Source organism: Myripristis murdjan, chromosome 21 (assembly GCF_902150065.1).
Source record: "Myripristis murdjan chromosome 21, fMyrMur1.1, whole genome shotgun sequence".
Lineage (NCBI taxonomy): Eukaryota > Metazoa > Chordata > Actinopteri > Holocentriformes > Holocentridae > Myripristis > Myripristis murdjan.
The window spans coordinates 17,196,761-17,218,323 of NC_044000.1; the positions used below are offsets into that span (position 1 = coordinate 17,196,761).

Sequence of the window (21,563 nt, forward strand, 5' to 3'; positions counted from 1 at the left end):
GTGTGTGAACCCAAATTGGCGCCGGTTGTGGAAACTTTCAGCATGGTTGACGTAGTGGTGAATCAGCGTTTGCTACCCGTCTGTTTATAAGGTCTGTTTATAAGCTAGTTGAACGTTATTACTAAAGCCAGGTGTAAGAATTAGTGGTAATTTTTCATATTGTTCACTAGCTCATAAACAATATTGATCTATTAGATAGCTAACGCTGCCCTCTGTACTGGACTATATGCAGCTACTGGATCGACTCCCGACGTTTTGAGAACCCTAACAAAGACAGCTAGCACACACACTGGATAACCATCACAGTTTGGCACCAATATAATTTTGGAATGCTGTGGCAGTGACTTAATGTCCTTTCTCTGTTTTATGTGTCTGTCCTTTATAAATCTGAAACCTCAAATACATTTTACCAATACAATCCCATGCTCTGTGTCCCTGATCCTGGCTGAAGTGGTGCTGATATGAAACTCACCTGGAAGTCCTCCAGGGGGAACTGCAGCATGTCTCTGAGGACATCGCTGAGGATCTGGGTCTTCCTCTGCACCAGCACATTTTCATAGTCCAGTGGCTCGATCACCTTGGGTTTCACCTGAGGAAAGCAGACGAGGCATTCTGTTACTCAGGTACAGAAAAACCCACACCCACCCAAGTCTACTTTGACCAATTTATTTATTTGGCAGGAAAATACATTGAGTGAGTTATTACTGGCTCTCTAGGCATTTTAATTTAATGTGCTACACATCTTCATTTCCAGGAGGATAATTATGGCCACAAAAAAGAATCTGAGCAGAATGGAGGTTGCTTCATTTCAAACCAGAAGGCACTCAGTAGTGTGCAGACCTCTGCCAAGGTTGCAGCTGGAAGTTACAGCCCTGCTGCTCTAAGCCCCACCCCCTTTTGCCAATGCTGTTGTCGTAGGCCTGTCATTTGACCAATCACAGGAGAAAGTTGGTAAGCGCCACCTTGACCAATGACCAACCTCCCTACCAGGTTTCAGAATGTTACATGGATGCATTTGGAAAGTATGGCATTCTTTGTGCAAAGTCCCAACCATTGCCACGCCTTGGAACTTGCGTCCGACTGACCCAAATATTCAGTCACTTCTTTGCTGGCTCATGACCAACTTTCCTACCAAGGTACATACAAATCCATCAAGGATGAACAGACACAGGTGATCACATAACCCCTGGTGCAGGTTTCAACTCTCTGGTGGAGTTAAATGTAAGCAGAGACTACAATTCATCTAATAATGACTGATCATGCCTTCAATATATTTTCAACACACTTTATAGACTGAATTCGAGACAGCTTTCATCTTATTGGCCAAATTTCCACTTTTGCAAATTCACTCAACTGAATCGCAGGGGTGGGGGGAGCTCATCACCTCCACTGAAATTCAATGCTTACCAGCAACGCAGTGAAAATGGAAAATATTATGTATGTGGAAAGTTAAGGCCACATTCAATGACCGCAGAGAAGGAAATCTGGGTTAGGTGATAGCAGCACAGCATTTTCCTGGGTCAAGCTGCCTGATTTAACAGCACACCACATCTAAATGCACCACAAATGTAATAACAGCAGACTGCCTTACCGAGGCAGCAGGATTTTATCTCACCACAAGTTAAACATTAGATGGTATGATAGTCAGATGATTTTGACCAAAAGACCAGAAAAGTTAATCATATGATATTTCCGATTCAAGATTTCAGAGTCGACAAGCAACAAGCAACAGGTGAAATACAAAACTATGCTTAGGAGCAGAGAATAGAGAATCTATATAGTACTTTTGGCCTGTACTAACACATGTGATGTGTTAGATGACAGCCGGTGAGGACTCCATCCGCCCATAGAGAACACATCCGCCTGAGCACTGTGAGGATTCATGGTGAGATCATCCGTGCGTGACAGCCAACACACATCACATCTCTGTCTAGGCAATGAGGAAAATATCACACTCCACCTCAATTACCCTATACACAACATACAATGCATATCCTGTAGAGCAGATAACAAACCAACTCATGTTTTACTCTATAATGACCAGAGAAACATGAAGATTTAAAACTTTCTATCACATCGGATCATTCCTTAATCTGCTCATGGGTTATTTTGGAAACAGTGTGGTTCCTTGTTGTTCTTGTTGTTATTCTTGTCAACATAAGATCATACAAGAAGTTACACAGATCTTAATCTACATTCCAGGCGTGGGTGGTCCTTACCAAGTGTACACCAACCATATGAAAAAGTACATAAGAACTCTAGACAAAACAGAAATATTTTTTTAATCCATAGGGGCAGATGTGGGTATCAGACAGTGATTATAGATTCATAGCACAAGGCTGGAGAGGGTAAAGATATAGTGAGCATTAGATGGATATATGGAGTGAGAGCACTTCCAGCTGATAGGATGAGGGATCAAGAGCCGAAGCGTGTGTGAAAGTAGCAGCCAGAGAGATAGTGAAGTGTGAAAAAGACAGCGTAACGTCACCAGATTTCTGCACAGCTCGCACACTTCCTCCACATCTGGGGCTGATAATGCTGTAGCATGATGTCAGAGGGAGAGTGTCGAGATATTGACCTGCTTCAATATGCATTGCCGGCAGTCTTGTTAATAACAAAGCTCCTCTCACTCCAGACAGATGGGACGGGCCCTTGTATCGGTTTCAGATACAAGGAGGAGATGAGACGGGGTGAGGGTGCCACCATGCTTGAAACTATGTTGAAGTAAGCCTGTGACGTTATCAGCTACTCTTAAGATGGCTTTTTCAGAACTTGTTTGGATTTTTTAATGCACATGCTGCCAAACTAGTTACATGTACAGAGAGAGAGAGAGAGGGAGAGAGAGAGAGAGGGGACTGATGCACAGGCCAGGTGAATCAGGAAAAAAAGATGATTAAAGAATAGATAACAGCCCAGACAGATTAGTTCTTTGTGTGTGTGTGTGTGCGCATGGTTGTTGTTCTGCTCCAGTAACCAAAATCTCTTTATCACCATGATCACATAGTTACTGATGTGTTGGGTGCCTCAGCAGCCAGCTGACAGTCTGTAATAGACAAAGTGCAAGCCTAAGCCCTTAAGAAAATCTCAAACATACTGCTAGACTGGTATGATTATTAAGGTGCTGTATGTCTGCGCCCTGAGACAAACTACTCCAACTATGACCAAGAAGCTGGGGGGACTGGGGACATCCCAGAGGGGCAGGTCAGAGGTGAAGGGAGTCAATGATGAACTGCCTTAGGAACAGCCCTCCTCCCACATCCTCCAAAACACATACGCACACACGCACACACACACACACAGAAAATACCCCAAAATAGCTTTACTAAAATAAAATCTGAGGACAAGTCATGCATTTTCTAACGCGACCACATCACCACATCAGAATCCCTTTTACTGCCCCACATACCTGGTGAAGCTCCAGCCACTGCACTCACAGACTCTGCAATTAAAGGGGCTTAACTATCCTAATATTTAGCCACCCAAAGATTTAACCCTGTTTTTAGCGATGCTTAACTCCTCTCAACATCGATGGATTCTTAAACCCACTCTCTTGTTGCTGACTATAAGATGATCTATTGTGTCCCTCTGTATCCTCCCACAATCCACAGCAGCGCTGGGCTCCACGGTCCACATGCTTATGTCAGTGGCCAGAGAAGGAAAACCACACTGTGCACTAAGCGCTGGGTAAGAAAATGACCATTCATGACCAGAAGCTCAGTCATTCCCTCAACCCACAGTGCTGACCAGGGTCGAGAGACTTAATTCTGTTATAGTGCCCAAATTTACATTGCATAAATAACTTGTGCATTCTTGGGGGTTGCTAATTAAAACACTTGTTTAGCCTTGGCTTTGTAGACTCATAATACAGTTTTATATCCAAACAAAACTAGTGAAACAAAGTGTATTGTAGCTATTTCTATAGTACCCCACTACACCAAAAAGCTTCAGTTTGAGTGCAGTTGTAAAAAAAAAAATATTACTAAACAATGCGTTCTATTCCTGCAACATCTATATAATTAAATGCACAAACAAACAGAAAAGTTACAGCCTTTTCAAGTTCCTCTGCAGCTCCCTCTCCACAGTGCTCTAGCAGCTGTTTTTGCTGTGGCTCCCATTCCTCCCATCACTGCAGCTTCTGACAGCCTGAAACAATGGTGCTGTGTAGTGTCTCCACTAACTGATGCATTTAATGTTTTGCCACTGACTGTTCAGATGGTAGAGAACAAGCCACTGGACAGACTGTGCCCCTGCCGTTAAGCTTGACTTTTGAGCCGAATAAAACTTTTTACAAGATGTGGAAGACTTCAGCAATAAACCTTAAGGACACGTAACTGCACGCTGCATCTGTGCAGGTAGATTATCCCCAGTCAACTCTAACTCGCCTTTTTGTTGGTGTTAATCTGCTTTTTTAAATGTGAGCTGGTAACAGTGTGTACAATCAAAAACATGATAAATAATGAACAAGAAATTCAGACAGAAGATCTGCTCAGAAGCTCATAGCACCTGCGCTGGTGCTTCACGACTGAGGCTAACCTTTGTGGCATTACGGAACTGACATTAACATGTACGTGTAAATCAGAACAGCTTTGACAAGGCAGCTCAAATATTTTAACAGCCTCATATGAGTATGTGTTTAGTCCTTCAGTGACTTACCACCACCTGTGGCACTGAGTCCACCTCAGCCTCAGCCAAGCTCTTGTACTGCTGGGGAGACTCAATGACTAGCTCCTTCTTAGGAGTTTTATTAGCCCTTCCTTGCATTGTCAATGGCTGTGGCAAGATATCTCCTCGATAGATCCCAAAGAGAAATGGTCAGCCAGCATATCCAATGGGGAAAAGATTTGTGCAGTAAAAAAAGTTAGGGAAGTTTCTCCTTCTCCTCACAGACACACGCTCACACCCTCTCTTCTCAAACTGCTCTGTCTCTAGCAGTCTGAGAGCCCTGAACTCACACCCAGGCTGGAGAGATGGCCACTCCCACACTCAGCTGTGCGGCCTGGGGGAGTCTCTCACACACACACAGACACGCACACACACACACACACACACACACACACACACTGAGGCTATCTGACCCTGCGCCATCCACCTGCACAATGACACAGGGTTGACAAAGGCAAACAAAAGATACACATTCCTCAAGTATTACAGTCTGACCAGGGACTGTCCACGCCTTTTGTGGGACAGCTGGAATAAGAGCTGGCTTCAGTTTCAACATGAGCAACAAGCTCCAAGAGAAGAGAGCGACAACAACGGCGCACTTCCATCACTGTGTGCAGCAATATTCACAAAACTGGTCAAGCATCTGCAGAATGCATATGAGGGCACTCACTTGCTTATCAGCAGAGGTGGTTTAGCTGCGATTTTCCACATGTCAGCATCAGAGTTAAGCTTCCAGACTCGGCTCATCAGATTGAGTTTGTGGCAAGCGACTCAGAAAACAACATGTACAAATCTTGACCCACATATACTCCTAAAGACCAAAACTGAAGATTGTGCCATCCCTCTCTGAGTAATAGATGAGCAATAAATCAAACATAGTCATCACGAACTCACAGATAACCCTTAGACACACAATTCTTCAATCTTGCATGACTGTACTGAAGACTAAGACAGCGACTGTTAGTAATCAGGGAGAGATTAGACCTGACTTCTGTCTTCACGAGCCCCGGGTTGTTGATCCAACTGCTTCAGGGGCATTCCAAGGTGACGCAGCCCAAGTCAACCCACCTCAGAGTGGGCCTGACCCTCCAGATTCCTCAGTGGGCCACAGCAGGGGAGGATGTTATCTTTTCACGCCTGCGTCTGAGTTTAACGTCAGGGGGGAGGGGCCATGCCAGCCCTACAGCTGCTCCCCTCCCACTGTCACCTGCCCCCCCACCCCCACCCCTCACCCCCCATATACATAGGAGCCCAGTAACCCCTCCAGCTCACCCTGCAGTGTTTAAGCACCCACCACCCCTCCCCAAATTCCACCTAGTCACAGAATACAGTAGCCTGAGGCTTTTATAACCCTTTACTATCTAGCTGACACTAGGGTTGGGTGATTGGGACAAAATCAAACATTAAAATAACCAAACAGTATCAGGATATGATGACTAAGCAGGTAGAGGCAAATAACTGAACACCTAGAGAGATATAATAAGTCAAAAAATGTCTCTCTTAAATGTAATGCAGCTTTTAAAACTGGGAAAAGAAAACACTTTTGACAAACACATTTGACACTGATGCAGACGATGGTTGGGAGCCAAATCAAACTCTGTTCCACACATTGTTAAAGTTCAGTGCTGTTCAGCCCTGCCTGATAAGTCATATTGTCCATCATGTTAAACACATGACGCTACCTTGTAAAAAGCTTGGTGTGAGTTGCCCCATAGGTGGCATGGAGCCAGATCATACCCAGCATACCAAGCAGCATACCATGAGCTGTGTGTTAAAGATATATTAGCTAATCCTCTATTAGCCCCCCATGCTGATTTAAGAACAAAGAGAGGAGAGTTTGAGGGTCATGACAGCTTCCACTGTGGAATGAGTTACGAGTCCAAGTCTTCCTGGAGGAGCATGTGGGGGCTCTCTATGGGCTTAAGAGTATCAATGGTGAATAATCACACACTCTTCCTGTGACAGATAAGCACTGCCTTCCCTGTCACTTTACTACCACTCACAGTGATAAATGACAAGCTTTGAAAAAGTATCAGCTATAGGGATAGCAGGCAGGTGTTTTCCAGAGAAAAAAAATCCTGGCGACATAATGCAACATGGAGTGGCATCACACTTTCTGTTCCAACTTTCCACATATATCACTGGCTAGTTATCTCAAGCAGAATTCCTGTTTGGACATTCTCTGTAGATAGTGGGATACACATTTGTGTAACCATAGCTCACTCCTCCTCAAAATCAACCACAATCCTAAGGCTGATTTTATCAGCACATCATCACTCTCTGAGGAACCCACTGACTTATGATATTGTCAATTGTTATTGCATTATATTGCTTCACAAATTTAATCCATAAAACATTTAGATACCAGATTGTGCAGAGATAAAACACTAAAGACACTGTTTTTTTTTTTGTTTTTTTTTAATGAAATTTTAATTCTTGCGGGCTATACACTCTAGAGCATATTGGATAGATTAATATCCTGATGGGATGGCCAGACCTTTCCTTTAATGTTGGGTGTAATTAAATTATGCATAGTCAACAATGCTATATTAACAGTGCTTGCTGTTTGACTTTGATCGCCCAGGCCTAATGTGTTTATACAAAGAAAGGCTTCCTCTCGCAGCAGCTCCTATCTGCAGCAATAAGAGATAACTTCAAAGAGACTTCCTCTCTGCACTGCAGCCCTGCTACTGTATTCCCAGATGACTGACAACTGCTATGGAGTACAAAAGGCTGCGTCCACAGTCAAGCTGGTGTGGAGCAGTGCTTCCTCCCCCAATTTCTTTTCTTGGCATGGAAATGAAATTCAGACTGTGCAACACTAACTATGGCTATTGAAACCAATACAAATAAAAGTGTTTGGTGCGAGTTGGCACCTAGTGTAAGCAGGGTGGCCCACTGGGCTTTTTTGGTGGCAAAGGAAATGCTGGTACTGAGTAAGGATGTGTTTGATTTGTCAGAACTACACTTTGTAGAATGAGTTTGCAGAACAAATTCTGGTGAATTTACATCTACTCATGTGTAGATGAAGAGATTTAAAGAGATTTAAAGATGTTTTTATTGAATATACACTGGGATCATGTGCCTGTGGTTCTGAGAAGTCACTAATACAAAGGGATGATTTTGAAAAAACAGACTGGGCGCAGTTTCCTTGGGTGAAGCATTATTCATCGACAGGGTCTGCTCATGTCCTCTAGAGCCATTACTTTTATTGGGTTTCATTTTATGTCATCAATGAGTCACTTTATTACAGTACTAAGAATAACTGACTTATAATTGGAAAAGTACAGGAATCAATATAAATTTGCTATGACATAATTTTGCAAAAGAGATGGCCTGTGTAATAAAATTAAAACACAAGTGTAATTACAGTGTTGTCCTACTGTCAAATGTCATTAACACTGCGTCGAGCAGAGTAAGTGTTTTGTACCAATTGTGATAATAAACCAGCTTTATTATCTCTTGTTCAGATTGTATGAGTCCTGATGTAATGGCGACCTGGTCTCACTATGGAGTGGTGTTTGTCTAGCCTGGGCCAAGTTAGCAGGGCACCACCCTCACCCGTCCAGTAGCGGTTCTCAGGCTGGACAGGACTACAGCTGGGCCGGACAGTTACATAATAACGTCTTGATGCAATCAGTGGGCCTTCCCAGTGTGATCCAGAGCAAAACAGGGTGTACCCTGGAATGTAACAAAAACACAGCCCATCCCTCACCTCCTCTGTGCAGCACTAACACCAAAACCTGCCACCCAAAAAGCCTGTTTTCAGCCCGTGGCACAGGGAGCTCTGAGGTGCAGGTAGAATGAGGTTTAACTAAGGAGATAAAGGCAGTCATAACAACATGCTGCCCTTTGTTAATGAACACAACGTCACTGAAAATAACAGAAAGTGAAGATGAGTCACCTCACACAACACAGCTAGAAAATACTGTTAAAAGGTTTCAGCTGGCACTACGAGAGTTACTGTTACAAAGATGAACTTGGTGATAATAGTTACACAAAACCACTATAGTTTTCTTACAATACTAAAGGTAAAGACAAATTGAGAGAAAGAACATGAGACAGTTCATTTGAGCAATACAAGATTTATATGTAGCATCCAGGTAACTATGCTCACAGTGAGTAATGTTGCTTTGGAGTCTGCAGGAAAATCAAGCAAAGCTGCTTTTGCCAGAAAGTCTTGGGACATGAGCCTAAACGCTGGCTGTTTCAATCAGCAAGTGAGCAGGAAACACACATGCACACACACTCAAAAAAGAAAGAGCCTTAATGGTGTCCGCCTGGCTGGAACCCTCCCTGAAGGAGCTTCAGGATGCGTGAAATGCCTCAAAAAGTAGGGAACAAGCATAACAGGGAAAACAATGCCCTTGCTGAAGAAAGTATGCTGTTGTTTCACTGTAAGGCCATTAGCTAAAGATGCAAAAGCAGGAAATGATCTTATTAGTTGTCTTTGCTCTGAGGATGTATGAAATTCACTTTTCTCAAGTGGATGTGCTGGTCAACATGGTAAAATGTAGTTTTCCTTGCCCATCAAACATTTCACTTTTAAACAGGTACCAAAGGTTTACAATGAACAAAAAAGACTGTCTGTGGAAAGAGAAATGTCTTTGACATTGTGACTGTGCTGAACAAATTTTAGAGAGTCAGTTTTGAGAGAAAGCTTCATGGTAATTTCACTAATAACAGAGTATTACATTAAGAGCCCATAAATAAATCATAAACACATAAATTACAAGTTATTGAGACCACTTAGTCAAGGAGGAGAACAGATCATTATTCAAATAATTTAATCTATTAAATGTAATAACACTGTGGCTGATTTTCAGTGATGGTATGCAGACCTAGTTTGGAATTTTATTTTACAGGAATTTTATTTTACTCCCTTACACAAGGAACTTATAAACATAGCATAATTAACTCATTAGATATGGCTCTCTGCAAGCGAAACCATGAGGGGTCTGAGAAGCATTACTCCCACAAAACATCACCTGATAAAAGATGCTTTTATCTCACACCAAAGTGACATCACCACTTTCTCTTTCTTTCCTTGCAACCACAGTCCATTGATAAGACTAGCAGGCAGTTCAGCTTTTGTGTTACAGTATTGCTCTTGGCTGCAAACATTTCTCAGAAATATAAGAAGGAAGCTGAGCCTTCACGAAAGCTAAGAAGGGCAAAACATAAACATTGGAATACACCTTGGATTTTCTTGAATTTGTATAGAGAAAATGGGAGAAATATGACACCACCGAATTACAAAAGCGTACACATTGGTGGATTACATCTCCGTTAAATTGGTGCCTTTTATTCCTGAAAGGCATCCACATCCCCTCCTTAGAAACATGAGATGTAAGTTTCCATGAGGAAGGAAAAGGGTCCACTGGTGTAATCAGTGAGTGAAATAACAAAGCAGTCCTAATGACTTACTCCATGCCTACACACTACAGATTAACCTCTCCCCAGCAAGTTTGCCTCTTAATGCGTGCACAAGAGTGAATGTGTGACCTTTAACCCCATCATCTCTGTTTTAATTCCAGCTGACAGAAATAATGACCTGCAGCAATCAAAGGAATTAAAAGGGCAAAAGCAATGGTTCATATTTGTCTATAAAGGCTTAAAAAAGGTGCAACTGGTGATATGAAAATAATGGAGAGACTATCTCACCCCATACACAAAGGAGAATGTGTGCTGCTATGAGCCAGTTTTCTTGTATAAGGATAAGGTCAATGCCCATGAAGCAAGATGTGAATGCTTTAGTTTATATGTATGTATAAAGTGGCACCTTGAGAAAAGCACATCAAGCAGCTCTATCCCCGGGTTTAACTATTGATTTATATGACTGCTAAATGCTGAGATAAGATTAATTGACCCTTGGATGATGGGATCACCTCTGATCTATGAGAACTATGTCCTTGACCCAATTCCCTGCTTTCATCCGGTCCCTGTCATGCCGCCCACTGCCGTGAATCTGATGACTGTCAGAAATTACACGCACACCACAGCGAGTAAACACAAACAAGAAGGGCAAGACAAGCTGGTACGGAGCAGCAGAAGCCCTGCCAAGCCTGCTGCTTCACAGATGAAGAGCGGTGATTGATTTCCAGCAGACACAGAGCTCACTGTCCCCCCTCGCTCCCACCCAGGCCTATCCCGCCTGCCCGCCCCCTCCAACAGAGGCTTTAACCCATGCAGCGCTTAGCTAGAGGTAATATCCAGTTCTCCTACTGCCCTACATTTTATACTGTAACACTCACATCTATGTATTCACCATGAGTGATGAAACAGAAATACTATAAATCTGGCTTAATTTGATCAAAAAATAACAATACTCAAAGAATAATATAAGCCCAATAATATTAATCATCATAATATCTAAAGAAAATGCACCATTTTAATGTAATTTTGTAACAATATTGATGTGTTTCCTTCACAGAAGAAATGGCTGCTCTGCTGCCCTCAGGGAACTTGGAAATACATCTTCTAACATAACCACATTATGAATCATTGATCAGTCTCATGTCTTGCATTTTGCCTTCTTAAGGGAACTTTGATGATATAGGAAAGGGGGCAGGAAAAAAAGATCAGAGAGTTTATTTTGAAAACATCTCAGATTTAACGACCCACATGGATTGTGGAAGAAAATTACTTTAGCATTCAGTGTGTGTGTTATAGAGATATTTAGACACAACAAAAGAAACAGATGCAAACCGCCTGGCTCCACATGCTTGGCTTTGCATACATGCATGCACTACACAGTACAATTCCAGTCACCTACACACACACACACACACACACACACACACCTTCAGTACTCTCGGTGTTGGCCACGCACGCGACTCTCTCCGACTCAGTGCTCGCTCAGCCTCAGATGGCCCAACGGGCTCGCCTGAAGCCTTACAGATGTAGCCACTACAGTTCCTCTCTAGGACAGTGCGCAGCCCATCAAACACAACTGTGCTGGTGGTGCACCCCATGACTCCAGGTCCAAACAGGCATCAGTCAGGAAAGCCTGCCAGTGACCCAGTTTCCTTTATTCCTTGCTCCGACCTGGTCCATGATCTAACCCCGACCTGCAAATCCACCGCTTCCGACCCAGGGAGACAGCGCTGGTGTCAAAAGGAGCCACAGAGAGTGGCTGGAAAATGAGTTGCTCCAGCCACACTATAAGGTCGCACTATAAGCCCTCACTGCCCTAGTCTGTGTTTGTAAGAATACCTCAGTCAGCAGATGAGACACAGTGAGAGAGAGAGAGAGAGAGAGAGAGGGAGAGAGGGAGAGCAGAGAGTGAGGGATTGGGAGGCAGAGTGGGTGGGGGGTGAAGGATGCTGTGTGAGCTTTGCTGCAGCTTCAACCAATGCTGAGCTTCAGTGCAACACAGGCTTGTATCTGCCGATGCTCTCTGCATCTGTCTGCATCTGCCTCATACACTTTCATTCACTCCCTTGCCCAGTCTCTCAGTGAGCCATGCCTCTCTGCCTTCCTAAATTCTCTGCAGCCTTCATTCTCTCTGTTTCCATATCTGCATTGCCATGGCTACACATAACATGAGGTAACTCCTTTAATTTTTACAGCACAAAATGACACCCCTCTAGGGAGCCATATGAGTAATTATGAAACAAATGGGTTGCATTAAATGTACTCTTATATCCAGAGGGAGAGACTGTTTCCATGGTCAGGCAAACAGCAATATGGCTGACTGCATATTTAGTTCAAATGAGAAACTGGGGCCAATGGCAGAACAAGTGGATGAATCACACAGATGACCTGACGATATGAATAAATACAAAAATGGATTGTACTCATGAAAATGCTTGCGCCAACAGTGCGTGCAGGACAGTTCATTCAATAGTTCATAAAATGACAACAAAAAATCAAGAGTGAAGTGACACAAATTAATGTAAAATGTCCAAATATAGTACGATGGAAAGCACAATGAGCTGACTAGAGCCTCAAAGAAATCTCTGTTTACAAAACATAGCAAGGACATGGGAGGATTTAACGCTTTTACTGTATGCCAAGACAGCAAGTAGGGAGTTTTTTTCTATTAAAGATTAGCTGCTGCTTGATCAGAGAACTCTGTACTGCCCGTTCTGCCAAGAACACACAGATATATTGGGCGTGGGATGATAAAATTTGATCAAACACAGGCTTTTGAAGTGCCGGGGAATGATTCATCCACTAGCATGGTATTTGATTAAAATGTCTTAAGGATGTGATCAGATGGTCAAAGGGGATAAAAAAACAGGGAGTTAGCAATTTCCCATTAGAATTAAATTAATGCTATAAAGAAACAAAATACTGAATAACATAGAAAAAATCTCATTCTTTTCTTTGTAGTTTAACTATCTATGTTCGTGAAGGTCGAAGTCACAGTGAGCTTCCACACCTTTTCCTATCGCGTATAAAAGCCATATTTTAAAATGCTGCAGAGAAGGCCACCACTGTGTCAAAACTGATGTTATCTTCCTATTTGGCAGACAGACGCTATCTACCTGCTGTTGCCCATGTTTCATGTCCTGATTATGAGGAAAAAAAGGACAGACAAGGAAACAGGACATTGTCCATCTTGGTTTATTTATCCCTGTCTCTGCGTTTCCTGCAGCTGTGGGTCACACACTGAAACAAGACCACAGACCCCAACTGGGAGCGTCAAAGGCTCATACATGCCCCAACGTGGCAGCACATCCCCAAGCTGCAACCACACTCACTTGCATCAGCTTAACTCTGAAGCACTTACACAATGTATAAAATATTTTTTCCAGAACATCTGGATTCTGCTGTCCTCTTTGGCCAATCTGGACGCTCCCTCTGAGAGATCAACTGGGCTTCGAGGCATTTTCATCTTTCAGTACACTGAGCCACACGATAGGTACTACAGGACAGTAGCATTAATCATAGATCAAATGCAGATGCATGCACAGATTAGCGCACACATACACATCTGGAGAAAGTGAAGCGCTCCCATAGATCGCGCTGGTGCACTAAACCACAAAATGCTTGCATGCATGCACTTCTGCCTGCCCGTCTGCTGTAACCACGTTAATATTTCAGCAGTAGTTGACACACTGAACTACATTTGATTGTACAATGAAAGGAGGGTTAGAGAGTAAGCCGCTGAGCCCATAGAAAGAGTTTAGATCTCTTTAGTTTAGATGCTTTTCCTCACACCTCTGCTCTGCTCTCTCTGACCCCTGTCACTGCAAAGACTTTGGATTAGCATACAGAATAACAAGAAGTAAGCTGTTACAAATCCAGCAAAACTGCAAAGTCATAAATCCCATATTTGAGGCTATAGAGGAGTAGAGACAAATTGTCCTTAACTTGACTGCTTTTTTTGGCCTTTGAGTGCTATTGAAACCTTTGCTATAAGGCTGTGTGAGCTCAAATGTTTACTTTACACTAAACAATGTAAAAAAAAAATTTTCGACGTATGACAGATGTGCCTAGTCTGGTTTTCGATGCAGTAGTCTTCAGCAAAACTGTTCTTTCCTAAGATAACAATTCACTGAAGTCTGACTGAGAACACAAACCTCTTTGTCCTGTTAGGCATGTTTTATCTCTTTTGTAACAACGAGCTGTCAGTTATTTCTAAGTGAACACCAAGATAAATAAGAGCCAGCAAAATGGACAATGATTCATGACTATGAGCAGACAGTGTTTGAAGTGTCACAGCTGGTGAATATAAATCTCCTGCCTTGAGGACATGAATTCTTCTTCTGCAGGCAGTGACATGTCTGCAACAATGCAATGACACACTGAAATTACTACTGTACTGTAAAGAGACTTCCTCAGCATGGAACAACCTGTGATGTTACTGAACTTTGCCAACATGGTTATGCACCCTAAAAGCACGCAACTTGTTTCCTTTGTGTTTTCCATTGTAAACAGGCTTATATTAAAGGAACACTTCAAACAGCAAACTGTACCAGTGCAGACAGATAGATACAAACTAGGTTCTTTGGCAGGGAATGGAGTCCAGTGATACTCTTTTCTGTGTCATTGCCTTTGGAAAGAGCTGTTGCTTTTGCTGGTTTGAGCTCCACAAAATAATACCCATCCAGTCTCATTGTATTGGGCTGCTGAGAGACAGGGACAACTGTGGCAGAGTGGAAACCTCACACAAAATCACACAGAAACTACCTGGATGGATAGACTGTACTCGAGGTTTTGTTTTTTGGGTTATGTGCTCCTTATATTGAGTGACTTTCCAGGTCCCGAGAAAGAATTCCAAGATCCAGACTGGATCGTCAAAAAGCAATTTTGACAAACACAGCTGGATTCATGCTAAGCTGCTGTGTTTTATTTCTTTCTTTCTGTACAGAGCGTTGCAGACAAAAAAAAAAAAAAAAAAAAACAACAGTGAATATGCTACAGGAACTGCCCATGGGGAGCTACAGCTGGTTATCTGCATTCTGAGAACATCCACTCACCATCAGCCAATCACAAAGCTCAGGATAAGACTGCTGTCTCAGAGGGATCCCCAAGAGGGTGGACTGGCTAAAACGCTAACATTATACACTGGCACAGACAGCCTTGCAACCCCATAAAATGGCTGATTAGAGGGCCTGCTGGAGAGAAGTGTGTGTGTGTGTGTGTGTGTGTGTGTGCATGTGTGTGTGTGTCTACACCGTATTCTGCAAAAGGCTCAAACTGTACTCGTGATAAATTATTCAGGTCAGACAAAAGGTTGCTGAGTCATTTGGTGCGGCACAGTTTTCATTCGACTTCCCTCATCTCAATTAGCACTGTCGGCAACAAGCCTCTTCACAACTAACACTGCCTGGAGAGGAATCATATCCTTTACCTTTGAAACAGAGGCACATGTCGAGTTGACCCTGATACACACACACACACACACACAGTACTGTCGCCTGGTATGTTACAAATTCCAAACCTCCAGCAAAGCTTAGAAAATATCTATACTGTGCATTTCTGCAGTTGAAATAGCTTGTGGCAGGCTTCAGCTGTATATTGTGCAACTGCGTCTGTCCGCCATGCTAAATCAGAGTTGGAGCTTTAGGCAAAACTAAAGTGAAAGTGGTTGGGGGATTTTAAAAGTGTTCCAAGACACAGAGTGGGTCTATCTTTGGTAGTTCAAGTGTGAACATCCTCATTGGGATGTGGAGGCTCCGTGGGTCGACACTGCTCCGCTCTGCCCCCCTCTGCAGCTGCTGCCGAGCAGATAAGGCCCAGTCTGAGAGCCAGCTGGATGTATGGAGCTGTGTGGATTACTGTTGCTATGGCAACCAAAAAGCTACACTCTCTCAAACTCTCCCTTTTGGCAGTCTTACTCCGAGTAAAGCCTCCATAATGTATTTTAAAATTGATGACGCTGAGGTTCAAGTTCAAGTTCAAGTTTATTTCACCATCTGTGTAGGTACAAGTGCACAAATTGGAAATTTAGTAGTGTGAGATTGTAAAGAGGGAATAAATAGACTACGTGTAGAGAAAAATATGCAGAAATAGTCAAAAACTGTATTGCACATCAGGAAAAAAGTGCAATTGCAATGAGTTTGGTCATATGACGACCATATTCATGAGGGTTCCTGATGTTGTTCAAAGCTTTGACCCTGTACCTTAATTTTATTAAAAACCTGTGCTACACTGAGAACAAAAATCTTTACATAACACTTGTGGTTGCCCTAATGGACTGGTACATTCTCCCCAACCATAGATGAATAAATAAATCATGGGTCTTTACAGTTTTGAATGAACCACTTACAAGAGTTCTGTTATTAAGAATTTAAAATGTCCTCTATTTAAATACAGTACATGAAATAAATCAAATCAAAAATATTTAAAGATGCATTATGTAAAATCGCATTGCAGTGGGGATCCCTATGACTCAACTGCCAACAATGTAGAGTAAGCACAAATTTTGCACAAAGGTTGACTCTACAGGAATCTCGTTATTGGCTCATTTGCTGATACATTATGTTTATTTCACATTTTTTGTCAGTTGAGTCTAAACTGTGCTTGTTTAATGTGGACATCGTCAGAATGATTTTGAATATTTGGACAAAAAGTTTATTTTCATTTTCAAAAATCCCTCCTTGTGCACCGGTACTTTTCAGCTTAACTTCAGTAAGTGTATCACAACTTCACTTGGTTTTGATTGGCTACTCTGATAAATACTAAAATCTTTCAAATCACACAAGTTTGAAGGTTCTGGAAAGCCTCAACTCAATAGTGGACACTTGATGAAGAGGAATTGGTGGTTTTGGCCAACCAGGCTAAGGAACATCAACATTAAATCATTGTTGTTTTTTTGTAAATAAGCAGAGAGAAACTGCTTGACACAGGAACGGTTCAAACACATCCTGTCAAGTTCTGCTGTTGAGCTCTGTTCCAAGGCACTGACCCGTGTGACTGCCTGCCTATATCTACAGAGCTTCGTAACACACAGATATGTAAGCAAGACTGTGATGATGTCAGAGCACTTGGCTTGATTACAGCTCTAATCTTGATCAAGCACTGACGTCCTCAGAGACCTGTGAAAGGTGAAGCATCATGGGGAATGTCAGCGAGCCGTGGCAGCTGGCTGAACTGTTCCCCTTCTCCACCTGGCGACACTGGCAATACTCAGCATCTGCTCCTCATGGATGCTGTCACTGCCCTGCAGTAACATTTAAAAGCACCCCATGTAGTGAGAGCAATATCAAGCTGTTAGCAGCAAATGGGAGGGTGCGGCCAAATTAAAAACACTGCAGCCAGCACATGTGGATAGAGAGGGGTCAGCCTGAGTTTTCCCTTTTCCACACTTGAGAAAAGACAATTCTGTGCACAACAAGGCCATAAATGCTCATGCGTGGCTCAGAGAAGTAGAGGGGAGTTCAGGAGAAGCTGGCATCTCATCTGAAGAGACTCTCCAGGACGAAGGTCAAGTCCACAGCTGGCCATGTTTCCATGCCCAGGGTTTGCAGTGGGACTCTACAGGAAGAAATGTGTGTGTGTGTTTGTGTGTGTGTGTGTGTGTGGAGAGAGAGGCCAAAATACAGAGGACAAGCGTGACATCACCCATACGTCCAGCAGAGCAGGGCAGATAAAACAGGCTGGCTCCCAGCTGGAAGTCTCCAGAGACCCACACAGGGAAGTGGCTGTTTCCTGCTGATGTGTGTGTAAACCCTGTCATAACAAACACCCCTCTCTCTGCCCACTTTCCTTCAAACTCAATCAAAACTGCACAATCCTGGAGAGTTTTATGGATACTTGTCACATTAATGTCAACCTTCTCCACAGTTCACTAACAAAACTGGAAAAGGAGAAAAGAGTTATATTAGGGGTGTCAGTTTGATTCATGGTTCACTAGTTCGTGATTTAAGAATAATTTTTCCTTTTTGAAATGATTCAGTACAACTTGCGCTCATAAACCACAATTATGGACTGATGTTCAGCTTGTGCTATAGTTGTGCAATGTGTGTGGGCTGCACACATGACTGGAATTTAAAGAAGCCAAATGCTTCCCATTTTGGATGCCAGTGAGTGTACATTACAAACCCAAAATACTTGACAAGAACCATTACACAACAAGCAGCACTTCACTACTCATGATTAATAATCCCTACCTTAAGCATTTTCTGTTTAACTACTACAACTCATTTAACTGAAGTGTGTCTTTGACCTGAAGCGGACACCCAAGTTAGCCTGTCCCTCTTAAAATGGTACAAGACAAATATAAGGGGCCACATCCTCTTCCTTTCACTTGGTATTTTGGGATGGTTTATTTATCCCAGGAGAAGAAAATGACCCATTTTCCTGAGGGGCACCGCTTCCTTTACTTTGTAGTGCTGCCACCGGGTGTGGCATAAATATATGTTGCACAGAGGACACAGGCACAAATTAGAAGCATGTACATGCCACACATGTACACACACACACACACACACATATATATATATATGTTCTGTGTCTCTGTCTAAGTACCAAGCTCTTTTTCATCTGCACTGTAGAAGCTATGGTGGGTTCAGTCTATCATAATAAAAGCTACTACCAATCAGCGATGCCCTTTCCACTGCGTCTTTTGCAGCACCAATAGTGATGGTGTGAAGCAGTGCCAAGCCTCAAGGGCCTGCAGTCACCATCTTACCCATGCCAGCTGTGTTTTGGCTCAGCAGATACAACACAAAGACTCTCAAAGCTGAAGATTATGCTGCAATGCGAATGCAGTGATACGACAAAAAGTGATCAAGATTTTCCTATCTCATAAAAAATGACAACAAGCTTTTTCAGGCTCTCTCTGCATCACAACACTGATCACACTGCACCATTTCAAATGATGTGTGGTAACTAAAATGCAGTAGGCTTGACTTTATGTTTGTATTTCTCAAGAAACTGAATTATAAAGCGCTGCACAGCATGCAAGAGAACAGCCACAGGAAACATTTAAAGATGAAAAACAATCGTAGGTGCAAGTTGATTTTTATATCATTATTTTCATCTGTAATCTAAAGCTTTGTAAAAACATCATACAGTAATGAGGAGCTCTCTCCCAAGGAAAAAAAAGCAACACCAGGGTGTGAATGCCTTTACTGCCACCTACAGGCACATGATTATACTAAAGTGAGATACATGCACGGTTTCTCACTCAAATTGTGCAATGCTCATTTTCACAGGACAAAGTAAGCAATGCCTTTCATTTGTATTTTCATTTTAAAAAAAGAGAAAATCACTGAATGAAGAAAAATGGTTGCATGATTATGGGTTATTAATGCGTAGTCACATAATACTCTCATTCACTGAAAGTAGGCAGAGTGATCCCTTTATCCCCTTGACTACTGATGGTGCATGATACTACACAGAGTGGCACAGCGGGCAACACTTAGCTTTCCTCGCTGTCATTCAACCCCACTCAGTCTGGTGGCATAATGCAGCCATTGTTTATCACATTCATGTCATTTCCAGCAGGTCAGTGTGGAAACAATCATTCCCAACACCACAGTCACTGGACAGGAAGAAGAGGTGACTGTGGACAAACTGCACCATGCAGGAAGGGAGAGTTACAAGAACCTGGCTGACAATATTTACACAGCCCAAAAAAGTCATTCATGCTCACTGAGTCAGAAGTAGTGACATGGGCTAACTGATAACATTGTGAAAACCACTACTTCTAAAATTAGCTTTATTTGAGTGAGAAATCATCGTATCCCATGAAAAATGTTATCTAGACAATAATGTGATGTCATGCTACGGCAGTGACCGTGATTTGGCGTACAAAAACCCTGGTGGGTCAGCGCCCAGTGCCCAGGTATGAGGGGGATTGGAGCGGGTAGGAGGGAGTCCTGTTGTCGTGCTCAGGTCCTAACATGCAGTGTGAAGGCTGAGCGCTGAGAGATCCAGAAACAAGCCCACACTGGCTGAGCCTGAGGCCATCACCGGGCGAAACAGACACACTCTGTTAGTCAGGACACTAGGTTCAGCCTTGTTTTAAAGGGCAAACCAAAATCTTTCCCTCCAGTTACAAGACTGACCATTGCCTCCAAGTTCAAACTTTTTAAACAAAACCCAATTAGGTGTAAAAGCTCAGACAAACATTCCATGAAATCACAAATTTAACATCAATAAAGCATAGAATAAAGCACATATTGAGGAATGTGCATTATTATCTTGATTCAGTGCCTTCTACTGTTTAGAAAGCCCTGTCAGAGATATAAATTTAGCTGTCAAGCCACAAGAATAACAGTATGTAAAAACTGTGTGGTGGTCCCCCTTTTACCAAGTTCATTAGCAGACTGTTTTGCAGTTTATAATTAGTTGTGAGTGGACCAAAAACTAAGGGTGGAATATATTAAAGCATCAAACTTTGCTTTTATAGAATTACATAAAAATCCTGGCAGGGTTTGCTCTTTCTGGCATACAGTACAACAACATTTATAGGCTCTGATGTCAGAATATTGTAGGCTAAACATACTATGGGCATCAGCTCACATGGCAAAACCACTCAAAGGCAGTCTGTTATTCACAAACAAAGATTTAAATGATTAACAGCTAGATCATTCATTAAGTATGCCACCTTTTTAGAAACTACCCAGGTATAACCAGCAGTTAACCTTTTGCTAGGTATATTGCTGTCTCTGTTTGCTGTAGCTAGGAGACTGTCTCTTAAAATAGCCTAAGAAAAAAACAATTAGAAATTATTATTAAAAAGATTAACACCTTGCTGTCTGACAGATGGTGCATAATAAGATTTCCTAAAAACGTAATAAAAGCCCGTTACACTGAGCAGATTAGAGGGGAGATACCCTTCTTTTCAACATGTAGTTAATGCTTGTACAATAGCCACAAAGCAGCATATGGCCCACTATGTACTGTGCATACAGTCGAGTGTGTGTAGTATGGAGAAGGTGTGAGGTGAAGGAAATAAGGAAGAATGGCAGGAAGCTGTTGTAAGCAGGAGGAGGGTATAAAGATACAGGCTATGCAGCGGGAGGGAACGCTAATCACTACAGCCCCCAAACTGCAAACCAGCATGGGACAGGATTCAATGTGACATGAAAGTGGAACCAAAGACAGATACACAGGAAAATGGAGATAAGGCATAAAGCTGGCGTAAAGTACTATTTATAGCAGACATAGGAAACTAAAACAGAGGAAACTGAAAGGTAAAGGAAGGTCAAATTTTCTTCATGTTCATTAACAATAATCAACATTGTCTGCAAAGTGTTATTGGGTGATGACAGTCACGACTAACTGAAGTGCTGGCAGAGCATTACGGTAGAGACTTGAAGACGCCATGTGGATGGGAGATGGGGTGGGGATGGTGGGAGAAGCAGGAGTTTTGGGATCCGTGGAGGATCAGCTAATCTCGGTTGGCTCTTTGTTTGTAATCAGTGGAAATCCTCTTGAGCCTGGTTCTCTGAGCGCTGCTGACAATCAAGGGAAACAGAGGATGGAGAAGGAGATGA

The 21,563-nt window shown here is 42.6% G+C and overlaps 1 protein-coding gene across 6 annotated transcripts in view; it reads right to left on the reverse strand.

Moving 5' to 3' along the window:
* LOC115379463 (dedicator of cytokinesis protein 9) overlaps positions 1–21,563 on the reverse strand; it is a 77,802-nt gene that overhangs the window by 42,145 nt on the left and 14,094 nt on the right. For 3 of the 6 annotated variants that reach the window (XM_030080162.1, XM_030080160.1, XM_030080158.1), the window contains exons 1-2: positions 4,654–4,797; positions 473–589 (exon numbers count right to left, since the gene is read on the reverse strand). In XM_030080162.1, coding sequence (XP_029936022.1) covers positions 473–589; positions 4,654–4,761 — 225 coding nt within the window. In that variant the 5' untranslated portion in view covers positions 4,762–4,797. Of the gene's footprint in view, positions 1–472; positions 590–4,653; positions 4,798–11,465; positions 11,640–21,563 lie in introns of those variants that run through there. The other 3 variants (XM_030080161.1, XM_030080157.1, XM_030080159.1) reach the window with 2 other exon arrangements.